Consider the following 17,314-nt stretch of genomic DNA (forward strand, 5'->3'; position numbering starts at 1 on the left):
GCAGAAAACAAATAAATTAGTAGTGTATCATTTATTTGAGTTAGGTTACAATACACAGACAAGTAGGACGCTGAAGTTATTACTGAGATTATTTCTGTATCTGCAGATAGCATGAGAGTGACATTCCATATACCAGCAATCTAATAGCAAATGAGAAGTTGTTTGCATAAATACAGACAGCGGAATACATGTAGTTTCACAGTTTTAACAGCAGTATGTTACAACTTTACACTTTAAATTACTACACCAGAGTTTGAGTAACATTGGTTATACATCAGCAGTGATCCCACTATTCGGGATACAATCAGACTGAAGATGAGAACACAGTAAACAAATTGAAAAACAACCAACATCAAAAAAAATCCCAAATCATGGTTTATGGGAATGATGGGTACTTCCCCCTCTATTGGGAAAAGTTACAGCTTGTTACCAGACTAACAGACCTTCACAAGTTCAGTAAGACTGCACAGCAAAACTCCCACCCCCCACCCCAAACCCTTAAAATCTTGTCTGGAAACAAAATGAAACAAGAGTAGAAAAAGTAAAAGGGTGAGAGACAGTATTAAATACAGCAGGTAACATATGGAATATCACAAGTTTTGGTTTTTATTAGAGTAAGTTTCTATTCCTATAAAACAGTTGCTTTGCACAGTTTGACCAGACAGCTCCATGTCTGTGTACCAATGGCCTTTATGCATCAAAGTCCCATTTGGGGCTGTCCTCTGTGCAGGCTTCCGTCTTCTCGAAGTGACACTCTGAGGCAATACTACAGGTTCTCACATGGTCATGTGCTCTGGTAAAACGTAGGATATGTCATCCCATGGGTGGCGGTACAGACCTTGCTTCAATCTCTTCTGATCCAGGTAGTGTCCTAAAACAGAAGTGGTTTATGTTACAAAATTCCTGTTCCTAGTCTTTGCTTTGAAACAACTTCGATTTCTGAATTCCTACAACTGGCGTTTCAGGCTGAGTCCCCCAGAGGTTCACATCCGTCAGCCCCTAGTAGGGTGGAGGGGCAGGAACGTGACAAACTTACCAATGAATCCCATACTCCTGCCTAGTACAAAGATGCCATTAAGAGCTCCTATATCAATATATTCATCTGCTTCTTCCCTGCAAAAGAAAATAAATTTAAGTAGTCCCTCATAGTGATCTATGCAAAGAATCAATCTTAGAAAGGCCAGGAGTCTGCACTAGTGCTGGTAGCAACACCAAGCTCATCTGAAAGCTTTCTTCTCCCAGGTCCAGGCTACATTTCCTTCACAATACCCTTCTGAAATCCTGGCCCCGCAGGAGCTGGCAGCATGGCTCCCATCATTTTTACAGGACCATGATGTAAGAGAAACAGCCCACTACGTACTTACCGTGTGAAAGAGCCACAATTCCTGAGTACGTCAACAAAGGCAACTCCAATAAAGCCATCTACATTCAGGATAAGATTTGGTTTCTGCAGGAAATGAAAACACACCCCAATAAAGATGTTAACAGTGGCAAATGATGTTCACCTGGCAACTTCCATCCTCAAGGGTAATTTGAAGGTTGCCCAAAATTGTGGGCACACAAGCCTAGTGATAGAGGCTGCTCAGCAACTTGAGCAAGAGCCACGCTTAATGGGAGCGATGGAAAACCAGCCCCGGACAGTGGGCCTGTGTTTAGTTCAAACCACAGAGGTTGTCTGCCACAGCCCATCGCGGGTGCCAGCTCTGCCTCAGATTTAAAGGACACAGCAGTTCCAGTGCAGGCAGGGGAGGACACAGATAATGGCTTTTGGGTTTTCAGCATTTCCCCAGTGTCCAACAAATGTCTTCAGCTTTACCAAACTGTAGTTGTACTTGGCCTCAAGTCTACCATAGAAAAAACCAAACCCCAGCCACGATTTATGAAGCACTGCAATTAAAATACGGTATTAATCCCTGGTCACTCTTCTCCTGGTAAGAAAGGGTGCTCAAGAGATGCTAAATACTAGCGCATTTCACCTTGGAAGTTGTAATTTTTTCTACTTCAAGTGCATAGTCCAGCAGTGGGGTGGCAGGGAAATGCTGCTTCACGTAGTCTTTGAGAATCTGAACTCTCATGTCTGGGTTGTTTATCTGCAAGTTAAGAACACATTAGAGTCCCTGATGTTGCCCTCACACAGGTACTTGCCATAAGCTTTACTATTTGTAGGTTGAGGAGAATTCGGTCAATAGCTGCCTCTGAAAGCTGCTAATTTTCTTTTCTTTGGTTTTGTCTCTCCCCCACCCTTTGGTAAGAAACCCCTCCGATTTGTACCCATGCAGGTTTCTTACTGATTTGACTCTGTGTCCGATGCCCATGATCAGCTTCCCTTCTTTCTTCATCTTATTCACAAACTCCATCGGGATAATCCCACTGTCGAAGGCTTTGCTGAACATTTTAGCTGCAGCATCCAGTGCTCCACCAAACCGGTCACCCTGCATGCAATACACAGAGGGAATTACAGCAAAGGGCTCCACAGGTACAAAACAAGCACAGGATTATCTTCCCCATCTGCCCTGCCTATCACTGTGGCATTCATGAAATTAAAGTTAGGGAGGCACCCGAGATAAAGCATCTGTTTATAACACAGTGCCAACACGCAGCCAACGCATCCCCACTAGAGACAGAGCGTGGGAGGAAGTGCAGCCTAAAGTCTGTTTTATTCACATTTTTACTTGTCAGTCTTGGAAGAGTCTAGGCAACCGTACAGGAACAATGCTGACAGAAATTTGGCCTCTACAAAATATTTCTAAACTCAAATGAAACATCAAAGTAGTCTTGCTTACTAGAAAAATAGACTAGGTTTAAACCTAGAGCATCAAGCTCTTAGAGTTGAACTCAACAGAAGTTCCGTGTGAGTAAACGGAACACAGATGGCTCTGCAGCCAATCTAAATCTTAATAGTAATAAAACCTAGACAGAGCGATGAGTAACAGAGCAAAATCTTCTGGATATTTGGTACTTACGATCGTAAGAAGGCCTGAAGTGAGACTCGAGACAAGATCTTTTCCAGCTCTTGCACAGACGATGGTGTTGTGGGCTCCAGACACAGCGGGCCCGTGATCTGCTGTCACCATCAAACACATCTCAATGAACTGGCAGGCGTACTTCGGTAGCCTGAGCAAGAGAGACTCAAGTCATTTATTGTGAAGAAAACTGAAAAGCAAGACACTTGGTGTTCTACTGGACAGTGACTTTCACTTTAGGTGTGTGCTTGAAAGAAGTAGAACAGAGAAGGGGAGCTGCAGGGTCTCAATACCCATCAGTGCATCCTAATGTCTCTCTCATGAGCCTGTGCTACAGTTCTGTCCCTCCTGTTCTGCCGAGCCAGACTCCAGCTTAGTGCCAGGAGTGCTCTAGTGAAATTGGGAGAAGGCAGCAAACTTCTGCCATTCAGAAGGTTCCCTGTAGGCTGGTCAGCAAATGTCTGGAAACTCCCCACTTTCTCCAGAGTTGAGGTGACAATGACACTAAAAGAGTAGTCAGAGAGTGTGAAACAGGCCTAGAATAGAGAAATTTCCTCAGTGCACCACAAATCTTGTGGAAAACCTCATCCCAAGGCTAAATCATGCTGCATGAAGCCTTGAAATGCTGATGTGGTCTCAGAGGAGGGGATATAGAGATGGCATTTCCAGTGAATCTACATTCACAAAGGAATCCTGGAGTTACTTTTGTGCTTAAAAGTCTGTTAATAAACAAGAAAAACTTCAAGCCAATTTGGGAGCTTTCACAAAAAGCTGCCTCACCTCCTTTGAAACCAGAGCAGGCCCAGAACCCCTCCAATTCCCATCTCTTCTTTGAAGACCTCCGTGATTGGCATCCCAGCGTAAATCAGTTCCTGACCTCTCTCGTCACAGATGCTTGTCATAAAGGAAGCGGGTTTGCGGATCAGACCCAGCTCCTGAAATCGCAGCACAAAGGTGGGATTTTAAACGTTCCACGTTAGAAGCAAAAGGCAGAGTGGACTGAAAACAATGCCTGACGCTTGCCCTCAGAGCGGCTTCCACTGTCTAGAACTGGCATAGCCAGTGACCTCAGATAACGCTGTAAAGTGCAAGGTAAAACCCTGAAACAACACCATTATCGCCGTAAGCGTCCAGAATCACAGCAAACATCCTGTCTGGTTTCTAAGGAACCAAAAAGCAGATAGAACACCACAGCTCACCCTTGCCCAGGAGTAATCCATTGGCACAGTTGGAGGAGGCACTTCCTCAGCTGGTTCAATCACTCTTTTGGCCACAAGATCCTGGTAGACAGACCTGGGGGAGAATCCATTTATTAACTTAAGTCCTTTTAAGAGATACAAGTGAGATGGTCTTAATCTTAAAAACCCGTATCGAATAGATGCTGCTTTCCTTAAGCAGGAACATATTCTTTTATCAGCCTAGAATCAGGGCCCTAACACCTTCTGTCTGCTGCTGAAGTGCCCGTTAGCGTGACTTACTGAATGACCTCTCCCAGCTCATCAAAACTCCGGGGAACAAACACACCAGCTTCCTTCAAGGCTTGATTCTTTGCGACAGCGGTTTCAGAAGCCTGGTTGGCACAAGCTCCTGCATGGCCAAACTGCACCTACAAACAAGAGGAGAGAGAGCCGTGAGGAATCCAAGTTGTTTACCTGCAGAGAGTAAAACAGTAAAGAAGTGCCTAGGAAAGTGGTGACAGGGGAACACCAGATCTGCCTTCTTTTTTGGGCCAACAGAACTCTTGGTTGCAACTACAGTCAGCACTGCAATATGCAGGGCCTTTTCTGATCTGCAATCACTCCAGGCTCATCCTCCCTAAATTCCCCCCTCTCCAGAGCTGCTTAACACGCATCTTTTCCATTCCCACTCCAGGAACAGGTGGCTATTACAATCTGTTGTGTTCCCTGGGATCTTTGGGCTCCCTTTAAAGTACGCAGAATCCCTTGGAAACCTCTGGGGGCAGACTACAGAAGCACAAAGAGCTTTTATCATTTGTAGTTATTAACTTCTGCATGTTAAGTTGCTGCTGGCAATTCTGGGAGGTTTAGGCACAGTAAGAGAAGTTGGGTTTTTTATTCCCGTTGTAGATAGATTTTTATTTTAGGCATTTGCCTCCGTTTTTGCACATACCTCTGAAGAGAACATGGTGGCACAAGTACCAATACACCAGCACACCACCGGCTTGGTGATACGACCTTCTTTAATACCTCTGCAGATCTTATACTCTTCTGTGCCTCCAATCTGCAGAAAGAAAGAGCTGAGTTGGTTCAAAACTGGACTTTTGCAGAAACTAGCTCAAGAGAGGCACATGGAAGGGGGATTTTTTCCCCCCTTTTTCACTGCATAACAGCTGAAGTCTCAGAACAAAGCCTCCTTTTTTTATTTTTAAAGTAGAGGAGACTGTGCTTGTCTGTGGGATACATTCAGTTTCTTTTGATTAAAGAAGCATGAAATAAAAATTGGGATATTCAAAAACAGTCCGAATAGCTGCCACTTATCTGTAGCTGTTATTTAGCATCCTTGCAGCCCGGCCAGACGCTCCCAAAACAAAACACGTGGGTATTTCTCAAATAGGAGTGAACTGGTGTCACTCACCTCTCCAAGTACTACAATCATTTTCACTCCTGGAGTATCCTCGTAGCGCAAGACGTGATCCATAAAAGTTGAACCAGGATATCTGGGTAGAATACAGGGAAAATGGTAGAACTTAATTTGTTTCATAAACTTTCTGAGAGAAGAAAGATTAACAGCCAACCTGCCCTTCTTTCTCCAAATTGCCAACAGTTCTTCTGTTAACTGACTTAAAAAATGGTGTCTTTGTTGAAGATGCAGACTCCTACCTGTCTCCTCCAATGGCCACCCCTTCGTAGACCCCATCAGTGGTTCGGGAAATGATGTTGTTGAGCTCGTTGGACATTCCTCCAGACCGTGAAACATAAGCCACGCTGCCGGGGCGGTACAGTTTTGATGCCAAGATATTATCCAGCATGCCTCCTGTGTTGCCTATCTTAAAGCAACCTGGTTTGATCCCACCAACCTACAAGAAAATTAGAGAAAGATGTAGAGCCCTTTAAAATATACATGAGACTTAGGAACATTTCTGTAAGACAGTCTTGTCAGTATTTATACAAACAACATGACCTTAAAATGAGAAACTAACGTGCACTTTATATGACTAAAGACAAAATGGATCGTAGGATACACTCTGTCCTGCAGAGAAAGCTGATCTGACAGTTAAGACAGAGGGACCAGAGGAGAAAGAGGTCGTCAGCAGTACTTACAGTTGCAGGCCCAATGATAGTGACTCCTTTTTTATCAGCTGTCTTGATCAGTTTTCGTGTCAGGGCCTCTGGAATGCCCTCGGCTATAATGGCGATGGTGCGGATCTGCATCAGGATAAAGAAAACCATGAGTACCCCTCAGTGTCACCACCCTAACGAACTGCCCGGCGCCATCAGCTTCTGCCTCTCCCTCTGGGAGGCCAGGCTGTGCTCCCAGTGCACGGATCCAGTGTCTACTCTGATCTTCACAGCAGTCTCAGGGCACTGTTCAGAGAATTTTTTTCTCCCCCCTGCACATTAGAGCAGCACCATATTTTAACCAACCCAAAGTAATTACTCCTACCCGAGAGGTGCCCAGTTCCTCTTACACAGACTGCAAGTCCAGCATTAGATTTGCTGTGCAACTCCAGTATCCTCCTTAGAGTCTACAAGGAGTTAGAACTGAGGTATTTATCTGCCAAGCTGGAAGACCAAAACAATTTTCTAATGCCATCACAGTTTAAGAAACACTGGTACCCTGCTGACAGGATCTTCCTTCTTTTCTTGGGCTTCTTCTAGACCCCTCACTCACCTGTGGATAATTCATGGTTTCAACAGTGCTGTCATAAGCAGAGCGCAGAGATGCAAAGTTGATGAGAACATCCACCTCTGGGTGCTTCCTCATGGCATCCGACATGTTCTTGTAGACTGGGATCAGGATTTCTTTGTGGCCCCAGTAGAACTTCTGCCTGTGGTCACCACTGTGGAGGAGAAGATGAAAAAGCCCTGACCCTTAAGGCTACTGGAAAGACAGAGGGATACAGTGCATGCAGACAGGAGTTTACAAACCCCAATTCTCAGACACCAAGACTGACTGTGAGACACTCACTAGCAAGTGAGCGTACATGGGGAGGGACCATACTAACAGCAGAAGGTTCTTCAGAGTATAGAACAGAGCAGCATATGGAAGGAGACGGGCTAATGGGGACAGAGGCATCCAGCAAGATGAATAAGCTCTCCCACAGTGAAGTTACCAGAGCCTCAATTCTACTCCAAGCTGGAAGACAGAATGAGGCACAGAAAGAGTAATGAATGAGATGCATGCAAAGCTGTGTTACTGGACTGGAACAAATACCGGACTGGGGGAAAAGGAAACCAGTATCTGTGGTGAACAGCCAGGACAGCAGTGTGAGGGCCAGTCTCAGGTGAGACTCTACCCCCTGCCCCACATGCACTGAAGGAGACACACCTGGGAAAGTTTCGCCGTAGGTGTTGTCTTTTATAAATGATAGATGCTTCAACTGACTGAGGCTCTATTGTTCAGTCCTTTAAGAGTGTAGAGACAGGGGCTGTGTTCCCACACTGGTACATTTGTGACCGAACATTCCAGGTTTTGCCAGCCTGGCTTCTTCCAAAAGGTCAAGCAGAATCAGGTAATTACAGTTAGCCTTAAACTTACACTCCCTACTGCTTTTACTTCATTAAACAACCGCGACACTGCAAGGGGTTGCCACTCATCTACAGATGTGGCTATGCCTGCACTTAGTTTTAGTACCCTGAGGTTTGCACTTGCTGAGAAGTTATTAGAGCTGCAATTATCATCAGAGCTGCAGACTAACAGTACAAGGTACTTAATTGTCAAGAGGCAAAATCCCCTGCGGGACAAAGGTTGATTAGACATCAGCTAACCTGGACGTCTGTAAATGCCACAGAAATGCAACAAACCTCCTGCCTTGCAGGGGCTCCCATCTCCCTGTCTCGGCAGCAGCCCAGACAGCCACTTTCCTTCTCGCTCCTTGGCCTGTGTGACAGGGAGACCCTGCCATGAGGTCCAACACCAGAGCAGCTCCGGAGGCTGCTCCCGAGGGTGGTGCAGAACACCCAACAGCCCCTCTCGTCCTGCTGGCTGGGGGACAGGGGAGAAGGGGGTGAACACCAAAGAGAACTCTCCATCCCACGGATCCGCACCCTGCCTGCCTGCTGAGAAGCTACTGCCACTATAGGAAAGAGTATGAACAAGATGAACAGGACTTATTTTGTTCTTTTTCAGTTTTGTTTGGCTATGTGACAGACAGACTGCTTTATGAGCAGAGCTGCTCCAATTCTGGCTCATACTTGGAGGGGAAAATTCCAGCTGCTGCAGGCACAAATCAAGAGGTCCCAGACAAGCGTGCAGCCAACAGGAGATGAGTGGAAGAAACCTTACAGAGCCTTACTGCCTCTGCTGCCCAGTGGGCTGTTAGAGCCCAGCTAGTCATGCTTTCCTCACCTGCTGGGTGAAGGAACAGAATTTGGACACCCTTTGGAAGAGCATGAAATGGGACTGAAGTGATGTGGCTAACATTAAACTGCTTCAACCGAGCAACCCGAAATCAATGGTTGAGGGAAAGAGGAACCAGTCTGCAAAGCCAACCTGGTGGTGGAAGGGGCATAGGAAGGTGTTAAAGCAGAGATGGTGACTAGGGCAGAGCTACACTAAAGCACAGCAGAGACTGGAAGAGGAGGAATTGAGGGAAGCAGTCAGAGAAATAATGCAGTCAACACAGGCTACTTACGTGAATGGATAAACCATGGCAGCTACTGAAGGTTCGTCCCGGGAACAAATATAATCAAAGTCCAGCATTCCTTGCACAGCCCGTGTCTGCATCCCCCAAATGATGGCTTTGGTGTGACGGCTGAACAGGGTTGTAGCTTTACCTGCTCAGAGAGAGGGGGAAAAAAAAGAAAAAATTCAAAATGGACATCTGTGCAAGACAAAAGCTGCAACTTTGCCAAGTGTCTGCTGAAAGTCTCCCAGACAAGCATCTTCCCCTCCCTCCAAACTGAACCCAAGAGGTGAACTGCAGGATGTAGTAGCCACAGTGTCCAAATTAAGGAAGAAACTGTAGATGGAGCAGCATCCCCCTGCCCAGGAGTCTGAACACAATAGCCAGGTTTTGGGTTTCACAGAATGGACAAGTGCTTAATCACAGTGGGGGAAGCTGGTGTGAGAGGAGAGAGAAGCCTCTTCCTCTTCTCGCATGGGCCATTCACGTTCCTCCCAGATAGTTTTATTCTGCAAAGCTGAAGAGGAAGGGAACTTTGAATTGTATTGGCTTGCATATGGCCTAGGTCTGGGAGAGCAGGAGGCTTGCCTCCTGTGTTTGTCAGGGCACCACAGAGGGATGATAGGAAATAAAAAGAAAAGCAGGAAATGGAGAGGACACAGAAAGTAAAGGAGCTCTACATACTCAGCTTTTGTTTTCAGGTTTTTCTGATGATCAAAATCCAACACAAACCTGATGGCTCCCAGAATTTATATGTGGCCCAAACCTTGACTTCAGGGGACAGAGTCACAGGAAAGGCAACAGTTCAGCTGGTGAGGATGGCCTGTTGGCCTGAAGTATATTTACATCACTTGTCACAGCAAAACGTTGAGTCCCTCCCTTTGACTCCAGGCAGAGTTCATTTTAGAACTCTTAAGAACTCACAGCTGATCCAACTGCTGATGCCAATTCAGTCTACCACTAATTTCTTTTTGGCTTTGAATCAAAGGTAAACGGCATTAGGGATTAAACAGGATACTGTTATGGCTTTAACAAGAAATCAGTCACTGTTCTCCAACCCTACATGTTCACAGTTTAGATGCACTGCCACATGACTTGTTATTAGGAAATTGCCTACCCTGAAAAATTCCACTTTTCTTGCAGGTACCTGCAGGGAGGTAATATTAGTACTCATAGAAACAGGCAAACGCAGGCCCAGAAAGGTGATGCTATTTGTCCGAGACCACACGAGGGAGAATCTGGGACTTCCCCTTCTACTGTCCCTCTTCTTACAACAGGGGAGATGGCTTGAAACACTCCTTCCACCCTGACTCAGCAGGTTATTCTCATCCAGCACAGAGCTCAAGAGAGTGCTTAAAGTCTCCATAACTTCACTGAGCACAAGCTTTAATGGTTTGCTGAACTGATAAGGCGACAAGAACATTTAGTTCATTCAGTGACTTTTCTGTGCCCTTCAAGGCTCATAAGCACAGCACCTGCACTATTTTGTTTCCCTTTGAAACAAAACGCCAGTTATTAGGCACGGTTAGTGATTCCTGCTTTTTGAAAGCAAAGAGAACAGAGCTTTCCACAATATGCCTACGTCTGTTTTTCACTGCAATGACTGTGAGGGGGAGGAAAGAAAAATTAAAGTTTGTTTGAGACCTGTCCCTCTCTCCCCCAGAAATAGTAAGTTTTTGTGCAAAGGAGTATGTGATCTGCACTTGAAAAAACAGATTAAAAGTTCATCTGGTAATAGCTAAATATGCTGGGCAGGAGGGAAGGGAAGGGCCAGACAACACTGCAAACTTTTGGAGAGAAAAAACAGCAACAAAACCAAGAACTAAAAAAAGTCAGCTGCCAGCAAGGCCAGGCACATTCAGCTAGTCACACGTGTCCTACCTGAACCAGGTCTTGAAGCTGGGATTGAATCTGTTAAAGAGAGAATCACTCATGCAACAATATGACAGTTGGCTGCTGTCACCCCACCAGCAGGGCGCCTGCGCGGGTGCTGCAGCCGCCCTCCTCCCCACAGCACTCGGGCCTTTTGGGTTTTGCTTTTGTTAGAAAACAAGCAGACTAGAGCGCTCTGCACCGTACTTCCTCTCCAATGTCTGGACATCAAATTTTGCATTTTGCTGTCTAGAAACTTTTTGCTTATCCCAGCACAAACACGTTTCAGGTTCAGGTGGCAGCTCCCTGCGCTGCAAGCTCCGTGACGTGCGTTTTCAAGATCTTTCTGAAGCATTGCTCATGCAGAATTCTGTGCACAATGATTAAGAGAGCAGTAGTGGGTTTTGTGATGCGTTTCAGTGGAATTAGATCTGCATCTCGCTGTCATCATGTCATGCTGTTGTAAACGAGGCCAGTATCTCCTCACATTCAAGGGAGGAGGACGGGACGTTACCACATTCTGTCCCTGCCCAGTTCTGCTGTTTGTTGTTTTATCCCCATACAACATGCTCTTACCCAATAACACTTCCAACAAATACAAGCAAAAGGCTGCCAAAGCTCTTGCACATCACCATGCTGAAGAAGCTTCCTACAGGCTTCAGTAAAGAAAACCCCCCAAACTAAAAAACAAGACAAAAACCCCCAACAAAAACACACAACACCGCACAGTAGCCTCTGACCCTAAATGTGTGAGGAGCACGTCCCAGCTCCCACCGACCTGACTGACTGTCGAGTGTTCAGCCAGGAGGCTGCAGCACGTACCAGGAAGGACTCTCTGAACACCCACACCCGGAATTCCACGGCACCCCCAGGTACTGAACTGGCCTCGGTGCAGCAGCCACAGCACGGGGACTCTGGCCTGCTGCCCGCTGGCCTTGCACAAGGGGATGTGGGGAGGCTGGAGATCTCAAACCGTGCTCTTCCCTTCAAAGGGACATCCCAGATCAAGGCAGCTCTGACTCGCCTTGTGTACGAGCTTATTGCACAAGTGACAACATTCTAAAAGCACTTAAATTCAAAACAAAGATAGACAGGTACAACAAAATTGTTTCCCTTTATATCCAGAAAAAAACATTAGACTAGTCCACATGCTGTCTTTAGGAGCAACCATTTCCAGTGCTGGACTTACCAAGAGGTGCTGTTGGTTTTGCCTTCTTGGCTGGAGCAATATCGTCTGGTTTGGACTCTGAGAAGGAAGCTGTTCTGCTTGGTGCTGGAGTCTGAAAGATTCAGAAGCCCAAGTCAGTAAGGGACAGCGTGCCACTAAGGCCCGGAGCGTGCAGGAGGGGATGGCCACTCTGGCTCTGCTAGGCTACAAAGAAAACCAAAGGTAATTCTGAGATAGGCCCATTTCAGTCAAGTGAGGGAAAACTCCTAAACGGCCAAGGTCCCAGTAGATACAAGAGTCACACTCTTGGTTTTGAGGGGTCACATTTTCTGCACGAGCGAGGTGGATGTTGGGAGGGCCCCTCCTGATAAACCACACAGGCAGAGCACTGCAGTTCTCCCAGAGCTTTGCACGAATACAACGGTGGCCAAGATCCATTTCCCGCCTGTTCGGACAGGGGAAGCTGCCTTCAGGAGCCTCCTCTTTCACAGAGAAGGAACTCACCGAAGGGCTGCCGCTGGCGTTGAGGAGGAAGTTGGCGGTGTGGGCTGCGGCAGGCGGCTGGTTGGGGATGGGCCGGTGGCCGAGCGCCATGCCCACGATCGCGGTCATGTGAGTCTCCGTGCCAAAGACGTGGATGGGGATCCCCGTGGTCTTCCCTGTGTGCGCACACAAGAACAGTCAGCCTCGGCGGGGGAAAGGAGCAAGATGAGCCTCTGCCAAAGTGAGGCATTTAACCCTGAAAAGGCTCAGCAGGAAGCAGCTGGGAGAAACAAGATGCAAGAGCAAAACTTAAGGAAAGGGTTGGTCCTTACCAACTTCTCCCATGACACGTAATCCTTCCTGGTAGTTGGGGCCTCCTCTTCGCACAAAGATCCTCACCTCATGCTCCTTCAGAGGGCCTTGGTAATCCTTAATTGCTCTCACGATGCCCTAAAAGAAACAGAGGACAGGTGAGCTGGGCAGCCCGATGGTTACCCCGTCCCACCGTCTCACTGAACTGGGGAGGGTGCTCGGGGCTGATGGCTGGGGGTGTTTGCTGACGCTCCTGCATAGTCACTTACTTTAAAAGTAGCTGCTACATTGGTGAAGTTAGCAATGCTGCCTCCAATGATCAGGATTTTACCTGAGGGAAGAAACATGCATAAAACGGTTTTAGGAGCGCAGCGTGCTGTAAGATCACGAAGCAGTTTTGGACATAAAGTGAAACAATGCAGCCGTTCAGACTAGCCAATAGTTGGCAGTAAGTTGTGTTTAGCAGAGCCTGGAAGATAAGAGCTTTTTATCAAGCAAGAATTTTTCTGCTAAGAATCAATCAAGCCACATTTGCTCCCGTTTCTGAAACAAGAGCTGACAGAAATCCATCCCCATTTCACTCGGAAGGCAGCAGTACATTAAAAGCTCTGCCAGGGAGGTCTAAGCATAGCAACAGCCCAGATTTGTTCAGTTTTTTGCCCCCATATGCAGCTTCACAGCTGAGCAGCTCTGAAATTGCAGCGACTCCCTTACCTTCAGGGTGCTTCTCTCGGGTCATGAGGGAGAGAATAGTCTTAGCATAGTCATAGGTCTGTTGCTCACTTGGGGCTCCTGAGTACTCCCCATAGTTAGCCAGTTCATTCACACCCCCCAGGTCACAAATGGTGTCACTGTGGGGAAAAAAAAAGAAGTTATTTAAGAGATTAGTTATAATTTTTGAGTCACTGTAAAGGTCTTAATAAAGGATTCCAAATTCCTGTGAAAGTAGGACTTGTAACGGAGAGATCACGCTGTCTGTGGAAAACAAAGCTGCTCTCCTCTTGGTGCCAGTCGTGATTAATCCTGTTATACTTCCTAGATATGATGGGAACTCAGTGACTACCACAGCAACGACATTAGCATGAACAGCTTTCAACCAGCTTGTTCCTTTCCAAGTCATAAAGAAACCATATCTCAACCTCCCAGAATTAAGTTATCTCTAAGGGACAGTTCTCTCCACATCTTGGTGAGAAGTCTGCACAGCATCTTCATTTGGAGGAGGTCCCCAGCAGTCATGGTGTGGGAAAGATTGCTTTTGAAGAGTCTCCTTTCCAGAGGCTACATCAGTTATTTTCTTCCAGCACTTTAAATGCACCCCCCCTCTCTGGAAACCTTGTTCCTGTTACCTGTAAACCACAGAGGCACCACCGCCAGCCACCATGGTCCAGATCCTGCCTTTGGGGTTGAGAATGGTGAGCTTCAGGCTGGCTCCACTCTTCGCGTCCAGATCAGCAATGTAGGCTTCCTGCAGACAGAGCAGCACACAGTTTAACTTCCTTCCTCAGCCTCCTTTTCCAAACCAGAGGGTTCGCAGTGCTGGGCCCATTTGGACATGCAGAGCTCCCACGTCTCCTGTCGGCTACAACTGAGGGGGGAGCAGAACTACAAACACCATCTTTGTAAGGGACAGAGACCCAGCTTCACCTCGCAGGGGCCAGGTCTGATCTGTGCTGGGCGTTCTCCAAGACAGAACACTGAAGCTGGACTGGATCTAGACAGCTTGCACCATTCTCTAACAAATTCAAAGGGGATCAACCTGAGCATACACTCAAATTTTGATTCTTTCTTGGGAAAAAAATAATCACACTCTCCAAAGAATATGTTGCCTGATAAGGCCTGCTGGCTTGTCTCCTGCTTGTCCCAGGTGAGGTCACAAGGGATTGCTAGAAATAAGCCTGATATTACTTCATTTGTAGAGTGCAGATCCAAAAGCAGATTTTTCCTGTCCACACATGAGAAACTTTGGAAATGCAGCCGAGTGTCAGTTGTGATTCACTAAGCTGCAGCACACTGGCCTTTCCACGAACAGGGGCCCTTTCCTCCACTGCCCAGCCAGCCCTGGGAAGCTCCAGGGTTTCACGGTTCCACACGACAGTCACAGAATCTGAACTGAAAAGTCTTGTTCTGACCTCTTTTGCAGACTGAGACCAGAGGAAATTTAAAAAAAAAAAATAATCAACACACCCATGGCTGCACACTCTGGCTGTGTGGCAGCCAAGAACGTAATCACCGAGAGAGCTGTAATTTGGCTCAACATGGTGTTCCTGTATCAGCGTGCCTGCCTATTGAGAAGCACTTCATTGGGAGTTCATTAAAATTCTCAGCAAAGACACCGCCACAGTAACCTTCAGTGACTTGCAGAGGGATGATTCAGAGAGACAAAAACTGAACTAATCCTTTTAAGAGCAAATTGAGTTAAGTGTTGGCATCCAGCAAGCTACATGGAGAGGAATGGCTAAATGGATTTCCTGGCCATGTTACAAAAACCTTCCCCAACTGAAGCATAATTGTAATTATTAAAATGAAAAAGTCAGGACAGAAATCCTTTTGGAAACAGCAGAACAGTCACCTGAAATAAGTAACAGAACAATTAAGGAGAGCGCTCTACTTCCAACAGCTTTTGAAGCTGCTGGGAGGCCCTGTATGGAGCAGTGCTTGTGCAGCCGGTAGTACGGACCCAGGGAATTCTGAGAGGGAACAGGTAATTTCTGACTTTTTGTTCTGCAGTCTGCCTGCAGGCCTCTTGGTCATCACTTTTCAGGAAAACAGGTATATTAACATCTTCTTACTCTGAAGTCTGAGAGATGGTAATTTTCTCTGGATTCATACTCACATGCAGATTTTACACACAACTTCTACTCTTGGAAACAATAACTGAAACATGCGGGAGCATCAGCTGCCACGAGGCTGTCAATAACCAGTGCTCCAACAAAAAATAACGATGCTGACAGGGCAGCAGTGCAGGCAAGAACCACATAAGACAGACTGTACGAGTACAGAGCTTTGGCACAGGGCTGAATGAAGTTAAATATAAGCCTCCATTTAAAAAAGTCAATTCTGAATTAAAGAAAAGAACTGAAACAAAACCCAGGCAGAGATGGAAAACAACTGCAGTTCCGAGCACGATTACGGGAAGTCCTAGTGCTACAGCAACCTGTACAGAGCTCGCACAGGCTCTCACCATGGATGGCAACACCAAGGTGCTTGAAACACGGCAACAAAGCCCCCAAGAGAGGAAGACCTCAATGCCACGGACACAGAAGCAACGAGGAATTAATCCTGTAGTCCACAATAGAGGGATTTGGGCCAGAGTGGGATGTCACTTGCCTCTGGGTAAGCTTCCCTGCCAAAGGGAGGGGGGAACTCCACATCCCCCCATTTCACTTTGCAGATGTAGTCAGCAGTTGCATCAATCTTCGCGGCCAAATCAAGGATGTAGACACCATCACTAGTCACCACTGCATTTGAAAAAATACCAGAATTAGCTCTGCTTTATACAGAGACACACATTACAGATTTACTCATAAAATTTGATACCATACAGAGATCATAACAAAATCTAGGCCACCTTTGTTCCCCTTCCTCCACATCAGTCATTTAATTGTATTTGCCAAACCCTGAGAGTTTCCTTAAGAATTAACTAATGACCATGGTCATGGACCAGGCCCTGGCTCAGGTGCTGTTTTGTTCTGATCCAACAGAGCAATTTTTATGTTCTTCAGTTCAGACTGAATTTTCCATTTCCACCAGGAAATGAAGTAGCAGAGAACACCTGCAAGCAGTCCTCATTTTGGATTCACTCAGCTAATAGCTCCAGGGCACATCACAGCCACTTTTGTACTTTTGCATGTCACCTGGTATTGCTGCAAACTACGTAACACAGAGAAGGACAAAGTACGCATTTCATTATTCTAGAAGAGAAAGTCCCGCTCCCCAAAGTATCTGTTACCTAATGGATTGATCTCGAGGTATGTGAAATATAGATCTTCATAAAGGTTGAACAGGCCACAGATGAAGCTAGCCAAGATGCTGTAAAAAAATTCAACACAAGTTCATTAGAGCAGCCAGATACAAAGCACAGCCTGCTCTGCCTCATTCGTATTAGCAGCAATCTGCAAATCTACTCTGTATCAATTTCGTTCATTCTCATTCATCTTCTCTGGAAGAAGCCTCTGTGATGACTCAAGGAAGGACAGACCTTGATGACTCATCTCAATTACACTCCACCAAACTGCTGAGAACACAGTTGCTCACAACTGTCATAGATGTTCAGTCTGATTAATCTCACCAAGAGACAGAAATGCATCATTGTCTCTCAGTCAGATACGCATCTTGGTCAGAACTAAGCTTCGTTAGCTGGGATGGGGAAGAGACTGCAATAAGCTATATTAGTGACAGGCTTCTTCAGCCTTTCAGTGCTGAACAATGCCAGCAGTGATTGTGTTATGTTTGGAAAAATCATGACTCAAGATAACTAGGTATAGGCATCTAATTAAAGGAGATGCAGAAGAAGCTTTGAGATCTACAGATAAGCGCTGGCAGTAAGTGTAGGAATAGCAAGAGAATACCCTCCTGGGCTGGGCCAGAGTAAGGAGAGTACGTTTCTGAAGTAGCAGTCAGATTCACAGCTTATCACCACTTCTACTAAATAAAAGAAACTCTTCTATGCTGGCACAAAGGATCAAAATTCAGTACATGTCTCCAACATCT

General features: G+C 46.2%; 1 protein-coding gene across 5 annotated transcripts in view; it reads right to left on the reverse strand.

Moving 5' to 3' along the window:
- Positions 1–12: 12 nt before the first annotated feature.
- ACLY (ATP citrate lyase) overlaps positions 13–17,314 on the reverse strand; it is a 30,342-nt gene continuing 13,040 nt past the window's right edge. For 3 of the 5 annotated variants that reach the window (XM_074891993.1, XM_074891992.1, XM_074891994.1), the window contains exons 6-29: positions 16,554–16,633; positions 15,932–16,062; positions 13,951–14,069; positions 13,319–13,455; positions 12,874–12,935; positions 12,625–12,742; positions 12,314–12,468; positions 11,831–11,921; positions 10,651–10,680; positions 8,779–8,920; positions 6,816–6,984; positions 6,245–6,349; positions 5,804–6,000; positions 5,559–5,640; positions 5,094–5,204; positions 4,442–4,569; positions 4,163–4,256; positions 3,744–3,898; positions 2,964–3,114; positions 2,289–2,432; positions 1,977–2,090; positions 1,365–1,447; positions 1,037–1,113; positions 13–871 (exon numbers count right to left, since the gene is read on the reverse strand). In XM_074891993.1, coding sequence (XP_074748094.1) covers positions 777–871; positions 1,037–1,113; positions 1,365–1,447; positions 1,977–2,090; positions 2,289–2,432; positions 2,964–3,114; positions 3,744–3,898; positions 4,163–4,256; positions 4,442–4,569; positions 5,094–5,204; positions 5,559–5,640; positions 5,804–6,000; positions 6,245–6,349; positions 6,816–6,984; positions 8,779–8,920; positions 10,651–10,680; positions 11,831–11,921; positions 12,314–12,468; positions 12,625–12,742; positions 12,874–12,935; positions 13,319–13,455; positions 13,951–14,069; positions 15,932–16,062; positions 16,554–16,633 — 2,770 coding nt within the window. In that variant the 3' untranslated portion in view covers positions 13–776. Of the gene's footprint in view, positions 872–1,036; positions 1,114–1,364; positions 1,448–1,976; positions 2,091–2,288; positions 2,433–2,963; positions 3,115–3,743; positions 3,899–4,162; positions 4,257–4,441; positions 4,570–5,093; positions 5,205–5,558; positions 5,641–5,803; positions 6,001–6,244; positions 6,350–6,815; positions 6,985–8,778; positions 8,921–10,650; positions 10,681–11,830; positions 11,922–12,313; positions 12,469–12,624; positions 12,743–12,873; positions 12,936–13,318; positions 13,456–13,950; positions 14,070–15,927; positions 16,063–16,553; positions 16,634–17,314 lie in introns of all 5 variants that reach the window. The other 2 variants (XM_074891995.1, XM_074891996.1) reach the window with 2 other exon arrangements.

This window comes from Strix uralensis, chromosome 22 (genome assembly GCF_047716275.1).
Source record: "Strix uralensis isolate ZFMK-TIS-50842 chromosome 22, bStrUra1, whole genome shotgun sequence".
NCBI lineage: Eukaryota > Metazoa > Chordata > Aves > Strigiformes > Strigidae > Strix > Strix uralensis.